General features: G+C 34.5%; 1 protein-coding gene across 6 annotated transcripts in view; it reads left to right on the top strand.

Annotated features, from left to right (window-relative positions):
- The window catches only part of Rps6ka6 (ribosomal protein S6 kinase A6), a 152309-nt gene extending 137096 nt beyond the window's left edge, over nucleotides 1–15213 (top strand). For 5 of the 6 annotated variants that reach the window (XM_040744334.1, XM_040744333.1, XM_040744336.1 and 2 more), the window contains 3 exons: nucleotides 247–387; nucleotides 1080–1201; nucleotides 15156–15213. In XM_040744334.1, the coding sequence (XP_040600268.1) occupies nucleotides 247–387; nucleotides 1080–1201; nucleotides 15156–15204 (312 nt within the window). In that variant the 3' untranslated portion in view covers nucleotides 15205–15213. Of the gene's footprint in view, nucleotides 1–246; nucleotides 388–1079; nucleotides 2736–15155 lie in introns of those variants that run through there. The other variant, XM_021234646.2, reaches the window with a different exon arrangement.
- The last annotated feature ends 1798 nt before the right edge of the window (nucleotides 15214–17011 follow it).

Raw genomic sequence — 17011 nt, 5'->3', positions numbered from 1 at the left:
GATTTTTTTGAGAAATTCATATATGAGTACTGCATCTACATCACTCATGTTCCTCCCTTCTCCCTCCATCATTTCACTTTCAATTGGTGACTTTAATATATGTGCATGCAGAGAGAGTTAACTGTACAGCATATGATACTGTTTTTCTTAAGAATTGATTAAAAAGAACACTAAAGTTATTGAAACTTTCATATTTTGAGGAAATGTGAATTATATATTTTCATACAGATTTTTTTATCCATTTAGGATTTGCTTTCTCATATGCTTCACATGGACCCACATCAGCGTTATACTGCTGAACAAGTATTAAAGCACTCTTGGATAACCCACAGAGAGCAGTTGCCAAGGGATCAGCCAAAGACAAATGATGCATCACATGTTGTGACGGTAAAATAAACACATGCTTAATGTGTATCTTATATTACCCACTGATGATTTTTTCTTTTGTTTTATTTTTGTTTTGATTCTTAAAGTATCCATTTCTTGAAGATAGATTTTTCTTATAAACATTCACAAACTTTTAATGTTTTTACTATGTCTTTTCTCATAAAATTATCTTTTAGCTTATATGAATTTCCAAAATAATGGGTTTTGTGGTGATATTTTGTTATATCCATATGGTGTATTTTGAGCATATTTACTCTAATGATCCCCTTATCTTGCTCTATACTGGTAATAGTAATAGATAGCTCCTTTGTCTTTTTAAAATATAGATGCCATATATGAGGGAAAAGTGTACAGTATTTATTTTTAGATTCTACATTAGTTTGTTTAACTATTTTCAGCTCTACCATTTTCCTGCAAATGACATAATTTTGTTCTTTTTTATGGCTAAATAAAAATTTTACTGTGTAAGTATTCCAAACCATCCATATATACATATACATATATATGTATATATATATATTCTTTTCGCATATATGTGCAACTTAGCTAGTTCTATAACTTGAGTCCTTGCTATAGCAGCTATGTAATGTAAAAGGGCAAATTTCATAGGTGTAGCTCTTACGGTATAATATTATATACTTATTTCCTACTGAGATTGTTACTGAATTTCTAATGTTTTGTCATTATTTTAGGAAGCAGTGGTTGCAACATATACTACCTTGACTCCCAAGACTTTTCAAACAATCCTTGAGCCTGTTGCTGCTTCGAGTTTAGCTCAGAGACGGAGCATGAAAAAGCGAACGTCAACTGGCGTGTAAGATTCATACTATTCCTCAGCTAACTGGATGAAGAGAAAATTAAATGTGTTGTGGGTTGCTTTTCTTTGGTTTAGACCTAATCTTATATCAAAGGTGTTTTTACCTGCCACATTACTTGAAAATTCTATTTAAAGCCTCTCTTTTTGGGAGGTTAGAATTTTAAACGAATATACATAGGTCCATAATATTCATGCTATGTCATTTTTCAGTAGTGTCCAAATGTTTAACTACATAATTTATGTCCATAAGGTCTTAACAACTTCTCTGCACATTAACTCCCCAAATTCATTTCAAACAAAGTAAGCCTGTTATTATTATTTTACACAAAATGCTTTTCATGTCATAAATGTTATAATACTAAACAATAACAGTATCTTCAACATCATGTGCTGAAGAGTAACATTTTGTCCTTAAAGAAAAACAGAAGTATTCTAGTAGCTTGTGCATAGCCAAATCACTCCATTCATTTGAGTCTGTTTAGATACTAAATGTAGTGAGTAGTTTGGTGCCGGAGCAAAGTGCATTTGTGCTAATATATGAATTCCTGATACGGTTGCTGCTGAAGTTTTGATAGAATAATTAAATCACAAATAATGTGTGCAGACAGGTTTGTATATTACCGTAAATGGTTTCTCCTAGAGAAAGTTTCCATAGGCTTCTAATGTTTTTCAGCTAATTGAATTGTAGCAAAAGTGAAGATGTTTTTATCTAGAGGTTTCATGTTGGTCTTGTAATCTCCTAAATATGTCAGTTAAGCCTTTGGCTATGAAGTACATGGTGTTGATGTGATCTTGATGTTACATAAGCTGACTTTGAAGTTAACCAGTTGAATTTAGTCATCATCTGTCCCCTTTATAAGTGGAGCTACACTATTGTATTTCTGATTCCCATGTGATTTGAGCATATCATTCCACCTTGATTCCTATAGTGATGTAGTTGAAGTTTTATTATAGTGGGCTTGTACACTTAGCACATAGGAAACCATATCATGCATTTCAGTAAGCATTAGACAATTCTACATATTGGTTGTACTTCAAGAAAATAATCTAACATTTTGAATAAGAAAACAACATTAATGATTCACACAGAAATTTGAACACATTTAAAAAGCATATTCATATAAACCAGCCAAATTGGTTTTTATCAAATTTATGACTCAAAACCACTGTATAGTATGTATTGTTTTATTTAAATGCTGAATTTTTAAAAACTCATTTTTTGTTGTAAAGGAAAATACCATTAAGTACTACTACTGACATAAATAATTCATGAATGTAAACTGGAGGATATCAGTTTTGTTTAGTGAATAGAAATGTATACTTGTGTGTGCTAGTTGTACTGTTGGCTGTGCATTTTACTTTGCTTAGTTCAGAAAGAACTGATCACTGAGTATGTGGTTTAGGCTAGGAGACATGTAATGTTGGTATTTATTAAAACAAACTATATGTATTCTCTTTAAAATGTAAGTGATCTGTATCCATGCACAAATATCTGTTTCCCACATGTGATATATAAAGGTATGTATTCTTACTTTGAAGTGTCTTTTTTAAAATAATTGAACAATACTAAATAACAGGTGATCTAATGCCACATAATAGCATCACTTAGTCGTAGTGTCATATTTTGTGTTCCAATTTGGTTCATTTCCCCCATTTTTGCTTTATTACAATAAGTACTTGCATTTAAAAAATCTGTGTCCTTATGCTCTGAGTTGCTATGCTCCTGTCATTATCTTGTTTGTGCAGTTACACATTCTCGTCAGGGTTTTTACTCAAAGATACAACTCTTCTGTAGAATTTTTAGGACACATACTGTTTTTATATGTATTTTCCAGATGATAAAATTAGAGAAAATGAAACTGGAAAGTGAAAAATGATCATAAAATACCCTTCAGCCTTCGTATATTCAATGGGTTAAAAAGATTGCCATAACTTTCATTTGTTTGTACAGCCTAATATGAAAGGAACACTTAAGGATTAAGCAATGAATAACATGTTTTTTTTAATCTCCCAGTGAGTATTGACTGTGCAGAAAACACAGGCATGCTAGAGCATTTGCCTAATTGTGAGAAACTTGCTGTTAGAAATTTCAAATGTACTAGCTTAATAAAAGTATTAGAGAGACAACATTATTAGAAAAGAAAGACATGACAATATCCTTTTTTTGTAGACATGGGGTGCCTAATCATGTCGTTTTTGACTAGAATTAATCAGAATATAATGAATGAAGATTCAAATGCTTCTCAAAAAAGGCTTCTTTGACCAGTTAAAACAAACTTTCTGTGAGACTTTAGCATACTATAGGTCCTAATGGGTTTGCAATCATTTAGTTTGCATTGTTTGGTAGTATTTAACAGCAGCACATTTGATGTTTTACCATTCTGGAAAGGAGAAGATAATTGAACTTATTTTTCTTGAAGAGAGAAACATTAAGGTAGACTAAGAATCCATTGTCTGAAAGCACATATTACCTTAAGTGAATATTCAGGAAACTATTTGTAAGAGAATTAGACAGCTGTGTTGTTGACTGATTTTTTTTTTGCTATCAAACTTTTAACATATTTTGATAGGAATACCTAAATATTTTTCTTTTACTATTATTTTTGTTTTCTGATTTCTTGCTGTTAATGATTAAAGAAACCAGAACCTTTTAAATACCATCCTGGTTAGCCTGGAGGGATTGTGTTTGTTTGGCACACTACAGAGTTAACAATGGGTTGTTTTGCGTGTATGTTTCCCCACTGAAACCTGTTATAATAATACTGCTCATAGAAAATCATATCACTTGATTAATAGTATCCTAACTAATGAAGTCTCTTCTATAGTTTGTGCAAAATAATATTGCTTGACAATTTAAAATTCAACTTTATTGCTAATATGTAGAAGACCTTGGATACTTGGATTTGCACTGAACCTTAGATTGCAATTGGAAGGCTAGAGAGATGGCTCAGCCGTTAAAGGCTAGGCTCACAACCAAAAATATAAGATTATAATTGGAACCTTAGATTATAATGAAGAAAGTTACAAAAAGAAAAGTCCTTTTAAACAAAAACATTCAAAATTGCTTGTATTGTATTAGACAATATATACACTTTAGTTATTGATTAGCAAAAGATAACTCTTGAGAGAAATGTTTAGATGTATATGTCTGAACATATGCCAAGTAAAGGTTTGTTCTACATTCCTATCTCTAACACCTCCTGGGAATGACTGTTTTGCTTTTACTTTGTCTAGTTATGCCTCTTAGTTACACTTTATAATTTTATGTTGGACAGTTCTAGAGAATATATTGATGTGCATTCATTTACTAATAATTAACATTCTTTGACTAATTTGTTGTCTTTTTCTTTTAATCAGCTAATATTGTTTAGGTAGCATTTTACTTCTCACTTAAAATTTGTTGTTTCTGAAACTGATAACCTTTATATCAAAAGTATAAGCTTTTCTTAATACAGTAAAAATATCTATACTGCCAGGAAAGTAATCTAGGACAAAATCACCATTTTTAAAAGTTATATACAAACTTTTAATTAAATATCCAGATCCCAGCATGGTTTGTGTATGAGAATTTATAGTACATTAAAGTCTATAATAAAAATGGGGGAAAGTATATGGCAAAACAGACGTGGTATTGCTACTCATGTGTTGGCCAGGATTTATGCAAAGAGAACCTAATTTGTTACTGCCATATCTTAAAAAAATTCATTTTCTGATACTTCCCAAACACTTGGGAATTCATGTACCTATTGTTTTGATACAGAAACTTATATTCACTAGAGTGTCATTGCACTTCTCAACAGAAGTGGTTTTTGATAGAAATTGCATATAGATTTACTTCCCAGAAACTTACAAATCTAAAAGCTGAAATTGGGCGGGGGGAAGGTTGCTATAATCTATAATTTTTCTAACTAGTATAGGCTTTATACCATCATTTATTTTGTAAGTATTTTCTTTAAGACCCTATTCCTTTTAACCTTGATACTTTCACTGATTGTACTACATTTTTCCTCTTGTAAGATTAGATTTAGTAGTGCATTCTACAGTGTTCTTTTACCTCACAGTGCTGCTAAAGAAATGGCTATCCTTTTTGAATTTACAACATGCCAAAGATGACATAAAGTTATATTTATTTTTGTTCTTGTTAAAACTGTGAGTAATAATTATCAAGAAATTATATTAAATTACTGGCATTCTCTGGGTAATAAATAAAAAGGCTATAACTTTCTAACATTTTATACTTGCCCTTGCTTGATCATTTATGGATATAAAACCCTACTTTTATTAAATACATAGGTAAATTATACAATTCATTGAGTGGGGAGAGGGAGATTATATATATATATACATATATATACAAATATATATACATATATATAAAGAGAGAGAGAATATGAATGTATGTGTATATATAAGATTCTGGAACCAAATGTAACAGGTGTTTAATACTGCTTAGTTATGCATATTCCTTGATGTTTCCAGAACTATGATATTTTTTCCTTTTAAGATTCTTATTCTAGTATCCTTATAGAATGAAATAATTCAAGAGAAAAAGCATGCAAATATACAATACCTTAGACCTTATCAGGAGAATTCATTTTTCTGCAACTTAAAATGATAGGCTTTTCTGCCGTGGGACCATTAATATATTTGTCTCCAAGTGCTGACCAATTCTTGTATGCTTAGAATAAATACAAAAAAAATTTAACTGAAAAAAAAGTGATGGCATGTTACATTATAACAACTGTGTACACATGTAAAACATATGTTCCTATGTGGTGATCAAGATCTTCATGTACCTCTTAACTTTCTCAGCTTCTTAGAGGTAAGCAAGGGACACCCCAAGTCAATTTGAGGGAGTTTGTAAAAATTGCTTTCCCACTCTCTCTCATTTTAAATAGGAGTATAATTTTAGTCAGTGACTCGTGGGGAAGTTTAGGCCTTGTAGGGTTAAGTGTGATTTAATCTATGTGAAAGGGATAAAAGAAGAAGACTAAAGTTTGTTGTTCTTTGATTCCCTTTGTATTCTCTCTCTCTCTCTCTCTCTCTCTCTCTCTCTCTCTCTCTCTCTCTCTCTCTCTCTCTCTCTCTCTCTCTCTCTCTCTCTCTCTCTCTCTCTTTTTTTTTGGTTTTACGAGAAAGGGTTTCTCTGTATTGATTTGGAGGCTGTTGGTCCAGCCCGGCCTTGAACTCACAGAGATCCACCTGCCTCTGCCTCCCAAGAGCTGGGATGAATTCTCCTTTTTTACTTGAAATAACAGATTGACTGAAAATGCAGCAGACCCGATTTTGAAGGTACACTTTATATCCTTCATAGGATTTTTGTGGATCCTAGAACCTTTCCTACCCAAGCGCAAAGCAGCCCTTCCACTTTGAAACCCTTCCTTTCTTTCGTCCATTTCCCAGATCTCCTTGCTTAAGCAGAGGTTAGGCACTATAGTTTTTCTTACTTCTGTTTCAGGATTCTCAGATACATTGGATGTGTTTTCCAAACATAGCTCTTTTTTATATTATCTTGTTTATTAATTTTAAATAAGCTACCATATTGACAACAGATTATTCAGTTTCTGAACAAAATGCATTCTTTGTTAATAGGTTCAATTTTACTCAACAAATTTGTTCTGTATTTTTGTCCCAGATATTATGCTGATTTTCTTTTAAACAAAGATTAAAGGATTTTTTTTAATAATGACAAATAAGGCTTTTAAAAATGAAACACTAGGGTTGGAGAGATGGCTTAGCCATTAAAGGCTAGGCTCACAACCAAAAATGAAACACTACAACAAAACTGAAAATGAGAGGTATGCCAGTATACACAACTATCAGGCCATTAATTTTGAGCATTAACTTTAGAACTGAGCTTCTAATAGGAAAGGTGAGAAAAGAACAACAGATTAAATAATTAACAAGCATCCTAATTTTTCGAGAGATACTTTTGACTGCTTATTTTAAAAAGAATATAGTAGCAACCTTATGGTGGATCGTCAAAGAGTAATTATTTAAGCTATTGTGTTACAGCACTTGTAAGAAGTCCTTTTTGGTTACAAATGCTAATACCAACTCATGAGTTGAGCACACAAAGAGAATTTATAGTCTTGATCACTGTTGTGGAACTATTTTTTTCCTCCATCTTTCAAACATACTTTCGAAACTAACCCGAATTCTGACTCAATATGATTCCAAGATGGAAATAACAGGTCTAACCCTCACTTTCTCTCAGACCTTGCTCCTGGAAGTAAAGTTAACTAAGTAATACTTGAACTGAAATTGGAAAGAGCATCTCTGATGGAATGTGATGCATCATATAAGGGCAAACAGCTTGGATGAGAAATGTCCTCCATAGGCTCAGGCATTTTAAGACTTGTTCCTTGGGTTGGTACTGTTTGAGGTGGTTATGGGAGGTGTAGCCTTACTGGAAGAACGTATCTCCTACCACTTGGCTTCCATGTTTCCACACCACGATGGACTCCTCCCTCTGGAACTGTAAGTCAATATAAACTCTTCCATAAGTTGTTTTTAATCATTATATTTCATGACATCAATAGAAATTTAAATAAAAAACATATATGTATACCCATTTTAAATGTGTATGCCTTCATAAAACATATATACTATGCCACTCTTCCCTAGAGAATACTGAAACTTGCATCTATTTCTATAATGGAACTTCAGGACCAAAAACTTTAGGTGATACATAGTCCCTTGATTAACTTTTCTTATTGTGTGTTTTATATGTTTATAGTTTTTCATTTTTAGTTAATTTCTATTTCTGATGTTTCTGTATTAACCTCCTTTTCCTATTCATTCTAATTTAGTTGTTTTTTTACTATGTAGAAAATGACATAGTTCTGAAGGGTATCACTACATAGATAAGTATACTGAACATACCATCAGTGTCATCTGTACAGTATTGTTTATACACCTCCTGTAGGTAACTTCCTGACTTTTGCATCAGAGTAATCAAACCCTCTGATAGAATCAACTGAAAGAAGGACAAACTCACAGCTTCAGGAGGATTTCAATCTATGACCTTGGTGGTAGCTCAGTTTCTGCTGATGAAAATATATGCCAGACCTCTCAGATCCTGGTAGATACAGAACCAGGAGTTAATAGGACATTCAGAGGCCCATTCCTACTTCTGTCTGCTAGATTCTGGCTCTCAAAGTCTCTACAGCCAAGATCTGGAAATAAAGTACCAAAAAATGAGCCTATGGGGAACAATTGTGATTCAAACCCTAGCAGTAACTAACATCATTGTTTTTTGATTCATGTTCTTTATATAAAACTTAACACACAGTTTCCTTTCTTCATAAGCAAAGGTCTCAGACTTTGTACTCCTGCACTTTGCTTTATCACTTAATGTATTTTGGAAATTATTAGTTTGAGGTATTGTTAGCAATACCTCAGGTACTGGCCTGTCCTTGGGGTTCTGACAGGATATGCCATCAGCTGTAGCCACTAAAGAGCACCACCTGTGCATATTCACTATGTTCTCTTTTAATAGAGCCCTGTCCACCTCCCATCCTTCTCTCTTTCTCTTCCTCTCCATTCCCCCCTTTTCTTTCTTCCCCCCTTACCTCTCCTGTTGCTCCCATTTCCAAAGGTTGGTGTCCCCCCTCCCCTTTCCCCTTTTTATGATCTCTTTACCAAATTAAAAAAAAAAACCTCTGCTTGAACCCTGTCACATGGTGTCTTTCTCTCGCGTGCTGTTTTCTTAAATTACAACAGATATCCTTTATATTCCTATTTCTTCGTTGTGTATATTTCTTATATTTTATTGAAGCTCCTATTCTTTTTTTTTTTGTTTGGTTTTTACGAGACAGGGTTTATCTGTATTGTTTTGGAGGCTGTCAGTCCAGCCCGGCCTTGAACTCACAGAGATACGCCTGTCTCTGCCTCCCGAGTGCTGGGATTAAAGGTGTGTGCCACCACTGCCCACCGAAGCTCCTATTCTTTGACAGATAGTTTACAATGTTTTGCAACCACAAATAATGTACAATAAAGTTCATACATACATTTTATGTTAGTGTATCCCTGCTTGTATATTATTTACCCTAATATAAAAATTTAGAGCCCAGATTTCTTGATTTAATAGGTTCTGTCTTAGTTGCTTTTTCTGTTACTGTGATAAAATAGCCCAGTAAAAACAACTTCAGAGAGAAAGGACATGTTGGCTCATCATGGTAAAGTCAGGCAGCATGGACTGGAGGCAGCTGGCCATATGCATACACAGTCAAGCAGAGAGTAATGAATGTTTATTCTCAGCTCAATGTCTCTCTTTTATATAGTACAGGATCTCAGGCCAGAAAATGGTGCTACCCACAGTGGATACCCTCACTTTAGTTAACCTAGTCAAAATAATCTCCCATAGGCATGTTCAGAGACCCTTATCTCCCAAGGAGTTCTAGATATCATAAAATGGGCATTTTTTGAGATTGGTCATCACAAATAATTGTTTTTAAGATATTGCCAAAATACCTTCCATTGACATTAGGCTATTTTGCATTCTTCCCAGAAATGTCAGAAAACACCGATTTTTTTAGACAGTGTTTGTCAGGAAAAGTAATTTTATCTGGAAACTTACTAGAGTGGAGACTGGGATCCACCAATCTGTGATTTAACATGTTGATTATTCAACCGAGTTTAGTGTATGTTCAAGTTTTCAAATCCAGAATTTACTAAATCATATTTGAACATAGAATATAGCATGGGGATTACTTGTATTTTATTTTCTTTTTGATGTCTTGATCATTATTACCTGTACCTTTCTAGTATGAAGTGGTTGGTTTCGGTAGACAAAATATAGACAAGATGTTAGCTGAGAAATATGTACCATGAGGTCTTAATTTGTATGATACTCCATAAGCAATGTGTTTAATAGTCCTTACCTATTTAAAAACAAACAGTGCGAAAAAGTACAAGAGCACCAACTTTGATGCAATTATTTTTTAAAATTTAATACTTATATAAATTTTGTCTTGTTCATATATAACACTTCTCCCAGTTCCTCTACAGTACCACCCCAACATATTTCCCATCTTGCTCCAAACTTCATGACTTTAAAAAAAATAATCCACTAAGTCTAATTAGTGATGTATGCATATGTGTGGGGTCACCCACTGGGGCATGAGAAACTTACCAGTTACCTTCCCCCACCAAAGAAAAATGACACTTCTTAGAAGCCATCAACTGTCAATAACTCTTGAAGTAGGGGGGTGGGACCTCAAGGAACCCCCATACATGCACTCCATGTTGAAATGTTTAACTCTTAATTTTGTGAAGGTCTTGTGTGAGTAACCACAGCTACTGTGAGTTCACATGTGTAACAGCTATATCATATCCAGATGCCAGCCTTTCACAGTGCTCCTTGTCTTCCAGCCCTTTAGAATAAGCATGTTCAAAATAAATCTACTTTAGCCTAACTTGGCTAAGCAAAATCTCTATTGCATTTCAGCAGGAGAGTGAGAAAAATGAAGGAAAGGACATAAGGGAATAAAAAATTGAATTAATTATAAGTGTGAAACTCAAATGAGGTCTGCAGCTAAAAATGTAAAATTTATTTTCTTTACTTTTTGAGCATATCATTTTGTTTATATACATAAGTTGATCAGAGTCTCCCTTTCAGTCATTTTTAATTTTGGATTATTTTAGCTGACTTCTCTATAGTATTCATTGCATTTTATCCTTTCATAGTTTATTTTGACAAAATTATTTGTGAAGCTTTCTAAGATGACTCACAACATCTAAAATATGTGCATGACTGTCTCCCAGTATTTTCTTCATTCAATATCACAAATGTCAACATGATATGAAACCTGTTTCTCAGGGTTTGTACCACTTTCATGTGACTGACTGGTTTTCCCCTGGTGATCAAACTTTAATTTAGAGTGTCAGGTTTCTTTGTATTTCTGTCTCCTGAAAGGTGAAATTTTCACCTGGGCAAGTAATGAGTTTTTAGGAGCACAGTTTTTAATGAAATGAGACTTCACATTTGATGTCTTCATAAGAGGTGACATTCTCTGTCAAGATTACACTACTCCTTTATATAATCTCAGGAAACCAACACAAATGCCTTTAGTTAGGTTGACTATGCTGTAGTATATTATAACATTGTTTAAGAATTAGCTTTGTCATCCACATATTTAATCATAGGACTGCCGCCAGTTTTTATTATGTAGGTATATGCACCTGTTAATGCATAGAAAAGGCTTACTTGTGAGTGAGTTTTCTGTTAAGATTGATATTCAAAGAAACCTTGTTTACCAGTTTTTAATTTTATAGAGAAAATCACATAAAGAATTGTGTTTCAATTGATTCTCAAGGATATTCAAAGTTCTATAAGGCTATGCATAAATGTATTTTGATCACATTTGATCAGATTGGGTTTGAGTACCCAATCTTAACTTTTGGTTCTATATAGTGTCCTTTGTTTCCTAAATATAATTAATATAGATAGGATCAGTGTCATGTAAATACATTAGATTTTATAACCTGTAAATTTTAAAGCATCTCTAAATATTCTTCTAGAACTAACAATCTTTTCCTTAAAATGGCATTGAATTTACTTGTGGTACCTTGTATTTTATTTAATTTTTTCATATCACTGTTCCAAATTTCGTTTAAAGGAATCCTAACCTAATTTATTATCTTCTTCCCACAAGATTATATGATGCTTTTGGGCTATGGTTCTTCTGTGTGTTACTGTAGGTTTGGTAACTGAAATTAAGTTTAGATAATATTCAATAAATCCAGATGTGTGGGCTAGTTTTATGTCAAGCTGACACAAGTTAGAGTCCTTTTAGAAGAAACCTCAGTTGAAAAGAAATGCCTTCACTAATGCTGACCTGTGGGCAAATTGTTATTCATTTGCTTGATTGATACTATGGGAGAGTCCAGAATACTGTGGGCAGTGCCACTCCTGGACAACTGGCTTTGGGTGATATAAGAAAGTAGGCTGAGAAAGCCACAGTATTCCTCCATGGCTTCCATAACAGTTCCTGCTCTTGGGTTCCTTTCTACATTTCCTGCCATGATTTCCTTCAATGATAGCCTGTGTTGCGAAAGTATAAGCGAGATAAACCCTTTCCCCCTGAGTTGCTTTTCACAGCGAAAGAAACACTAGCAAAGAGAAATTCAGTTTTACTCTAATTCCTGCTTCCAAGTTCCTATCCTTAGTTCCTTCCATGTCTTCCCTGGTTGATGGATGACAAACTGTATACTGAAATAAGTCCCCTTCTCCCCCAAGTTGCTTTTGGTTGTGTTATGGTGATGCTGTGTCAAATCTTTATGTTCTCATGTTAATATGTTTAACAAAGAATGCATAAAAGACAGTGCTCTAGTATTCCCTCCCCAAGATGTTCACTTTGTTTATTCAGTTATTCCAAGTAAACTGAGAGAAAAAAGTCATAAAATTACAATACATATCCTAAGAAATATTGGAAATGTAATTTTTAGATTAAAAGCTCTTAACTGGTAGTTGACTTTTCATTAACATCAGCAGATTGATAGTGGATTAAAATAGTCATACCAGAGAAGAATTAATCTTTCTGGAAATACAAAACATAAACCAGAAAATTAATGTTCCTTCTCATTGAGCTTTGTAAAGGGAGCATGACGATATGTCATTTAAATAAAGCGTCTGAGTTTTCTGTCAAACTAAAGGTGAAAAAAGGATAGTCAAGAACCCATGAAAAACAATTCCCATATGAAAAAGGACAGTCAGGAGCTCATGAAAAACAATTCCCATGTTACAGAGGATAAGGGATATTTTATTTTGAAGTAAAAGAATGAGTGGCCATGACCTGGAAACACAAACTGAGGTTAGCCCATATCTGTTCCATAATGATGAAGTTTTATACTAAGAGAAGAAAGAAGATATTTTAAATACATTGGAGGTGATATCAGGTAGACTCCATAAGTCTCAACAAAGGCCTACTTTGTATCACCAAAGTATCAGGAAAGGGGGAGTTAACAGAATAGAAAACATTAAGAGCTGTGCTACAGCTGATGACCACAGAGATAAATGCCAATCCATTCTTATGCCACCAAGAGTCATGTAGGAAGTCTGAATTTTCTCCTGTGAGACACTACAAAACCCCTATCATTATTTTCAGTACAGGAGGAATGGAGAGACCAGACTTTCATGTCCTGTTAATCTGTAATGATATTTCACTGTCCATGGAGTAGACAATGGGAGATGAAAGTCCATATTACCAGTTAAATCCTGCATCAATGAGGCAACCTCATACCCAGTGTTTGGCTACTGTTAGGGAAGACATAGTTTCCACCATCAAACAGCAGTTATGAGGCAATCCCACCTCCCTTTTAGGTGTTAGTGAATGTTACGTGTGGACTATTCATAACCTACTGTTTCTCTAGCCAGTGTGGTAGATACTTATAAAGGGTTGGAGAAGATCTGTGGCTCTTTGGGGGGGTGTTTTTACATTTAGAACTTTACTTTGTGTGTCTTTGTGTATGTACATATGTGGGTATACATATGCCATAGCATGTTTGTGGAGGTCAGCTTGTGGTAGTTGGTTCTTTCCCTTTCTCCACATGGATCCCAGTGATTGAATGTGGGTTGTAAGGTTTGGTAGCAAGTGCCTTTATTCTCAAGACATCTCAGCACCCAAGAGCTATAATTCTTACTCCTAACCAGCACTATTGAGGATTACCCTTTCCTTGGATCTCAGTAGAAGCTAAGGGGGAACCATGATTTTTGACATCTTTACTTTCTCTGCTGGAGCAGTATCAGAAATCCAGCAAAAACAACTGGTTTAAATCAAATCCAGAGTCTAACAACACAACACAAAACATTCAGGTTTCAATAAAAGTTATATGAAAAAAAATCACAAAGCATATGGGAAAAGACAATTAGTTGATTAGTAGATAACAATAAGAGGGCAGTGCGATGAGACCTATCTGTCAGATCTAAACAGCCGTATTTAGAGTAAAATGATGCACAAAGCAGTGGTAAACACAATCGAATGAACATTGAAAGATTACTAGGAAGGAAGAGAGCAGGAAGCAGGCATGAGTACAATAGGCTTTAAACATTCTAAATTATGCCTCACGGTTGAAGTGTAACACTGTCAGAAGAGTTTATAAAATTAGGTAGAAAAATAATGAAGAAAATTGTGGAGAGAATAAACTGGTGTTAAGTGAGGTTAATTTTCTATATTTGCTGATATCTGCTAAAATAACATTAGCTTAATCTTAAGCTATATAAATATAGCACATAGAGGTACTGCTAAAATACATAGAGGTGCATTCAGTTAACACTATAGATAAATTGGAATTATGAAAAATATGTACAATCCAAGAATGTAGGAAGAAGGCAGATACCAAAGGATAGCCATGCTACGATCCATAGACCCAGAGAAGCAAAGTAACAAGGAAGACTCAAGGGAGGCCCCTTGGATCTATCTCCCAGGGAAGGGGGAATAAAATAGACATTGAGGGTGAGGAGAGAGTTTGGGCAGGTACAGTAACAGGAGGGATCATGTTGGAGAAAAGATGGAGGGAGAGAGTACTGGGAGAGACAATTGGAACTGGGGGTCATCTTGAGGATGAGCTAGTGACCTAGTGCAATAGAAATTCCCAGGAGTCTATGAGGGTTACCCTAGCTAAGATTCCTGCCAATGGGGGATATGGATGGAGCCTGAACTCGCTATCTCCTGTAACTAGACAAGGCTTCCAGTGGAGGATTAGGACACCAACCCAGCTACAAAACCTACCTATAATTTGCCCTGCCTACAGGCTGTGCTATATAAGCAGCTCAGAAAGTGGGGTAGTGTTCAACCAATGAGTGGTACAGCCTGAGATCCACACCAGGAGAGGGAGTCCACCCCAATACTGCCTGGAGAGTCAGAGAACTGGGAGAGAATCAAACATGACTGGACAAATGAATTAAATAAATGAAATTATTCCTAATGATATTTTGCTATACTTATAGATTGGTGCCTAGCCCAACTGTCACCAAAGAGGCTTCATCCAGCAACTGATGGAAACAGATGCAGAGACCCACAACCAAACATTAGGCGGATCTCGGGGAGTCCTGGAGAAGAGGGGGAGGAAGGATTGTAGAGGCCACAGAGGTGTCAAGGACACCACAAGAAAATCTACAGAATCAACTAACCTGGCCCATAGGAGCTCACAGAGACTGAACCGACAACCAGGGAGCCTGCATGAGACTACCTAGGCCCTCTACATATATATAATAGTTGTGCATCTTGGTCTTCTTGTGGAGTTCCTAACAGTGGGAGCAGAGGCTTTCTCTGACTCTGCCATTCTTTACGACCCTTATCTTCATACTGGGTTTCCTTGACCAGCCTCAATGTGAGGGGGTTTTTCTAGTCTTCTGCATCTTAATAGGCCGTGTTTGGTTGATAGCCTGGGGATGCCTACCCTCTGAATAGAAACAAGAGTCCATGGGGGAGGCAAAGGGGAAATGGGGGGAGGGACTGGGAGGAGAGAAAGGAGGGTAAACAGTGTTCGAGTTGTGAAAAATAAATGAATAAAATACCTATTAAAAGAAAAGAACATAATCGTAAATTCTAATAGTGTTTAACAGTTTTTAAGAACCACGAAGGTAAAATGTGCCAACTAATTAGCAGATTGTCAATGTTGATTTAGAAACATCAGTCAACCATATACATTGTCTATACTACAAAGAATTTGCTTCAGATATGATATATGTTAGTGTAAGTTGAAAATAAAAGATTGGAAATATATGTGTGCATATTAATATATTGGACATTGAATATGCTATAATAAAAGAGACAGTCTGCATGGAGAAATACAAATATGTATGCATCTACTAGTAAAAGTGCAAAACACAAATAAAAACTAATGAAACTTAAAGGAACTATAGAAAAATCCCCAAGTATTTTTGGAACTATCAAGAAAACTCACAGCATTTAGCAGAACAAGTAAAGATAAAGGATATAGGCAAATTCAACAATGTTATCAGTCAACAAAATGTACTCTACATTTATATAACAAACAGTCCATCCTCAGACTGAAGAACACACATTCCTTTCAAGTATCTCCAGAGCATATATACAAATTAGACCATTGGTTCCATCCATAAAACAAACCTGAAGACATTTAAAGCCACATTACTGAAAATATGTTAACTGTCAACCAACAATGAAATAGCAGTAGAAATTATTAAGGAAATTATGATAGAAGTATTTGAAGCAAGACTAGTAAACAACAACACATGGGGGTATTGATAAAAACAAGTAGTATATATATTTTCAAAAAAGATTGAACATTTTCACAGTAAAGGAATAATGTTGATTTGAACTTGACATAATTTACTGAAGCAATAAATGATACCCTATAAACATGTGCAATTTTTATGTACCAGTTTAGTTTAAAGATGAACAATTCATGGGCCAAAGAAGGATTCTGGAAGGAGACGCAAAGCATTGAAGTGAGTGAAAATAAAAAAAAAAAAAAACAAAATTCTCTCCTAGTAGGGTACCAAGAAAGAAATGAGTAGCCCTGTATGCATATGTTAGAAAAAAAGATCTTAAAATAATCTGTTTTCATTTCGGTAATTTCACAAAAGCAGAATAATAAAATCAGCAAGTAGAAGGAAGAAAATAATAGATATGAGTGCAAATCAATAAAACAGGACCAAAGAAGAAATTGAGTCAAAAAAGTTCTGTGAAAAGATGGGTAAAATTGGCACATTTCAAGCAAGGTAACCAAAGACAAGATAAATTAACAATATCAGAAATAATTGTGGCCATGTAAGTACACATATCCTATTAGCGACTGAGTGGTAATAATAGACCATTA

Source organism: Mesocricetus auratus, unplaced genomic scaffold, assembly GCF_017639785.1.
Source record: "Mesocricetus auratus isolate SY011 unplaced genomic scaffold, BCM_Maur_2.0 Super-Scaffold_100003, whole genome shotgun sequence".
NCBI classification, from domain to species: domain Eukaryota; kingdom Metazoa; phylum Chordata; class Mammalia; order Rodentia; family Cricetidae; genus Mesocricetus; species Mesocricetus auratus.
The sequence above is the reverse complement of the archived record's forward strand: the minus strand, read 5'-3'. Positions and strand labels throughout refer to the sequence as shown.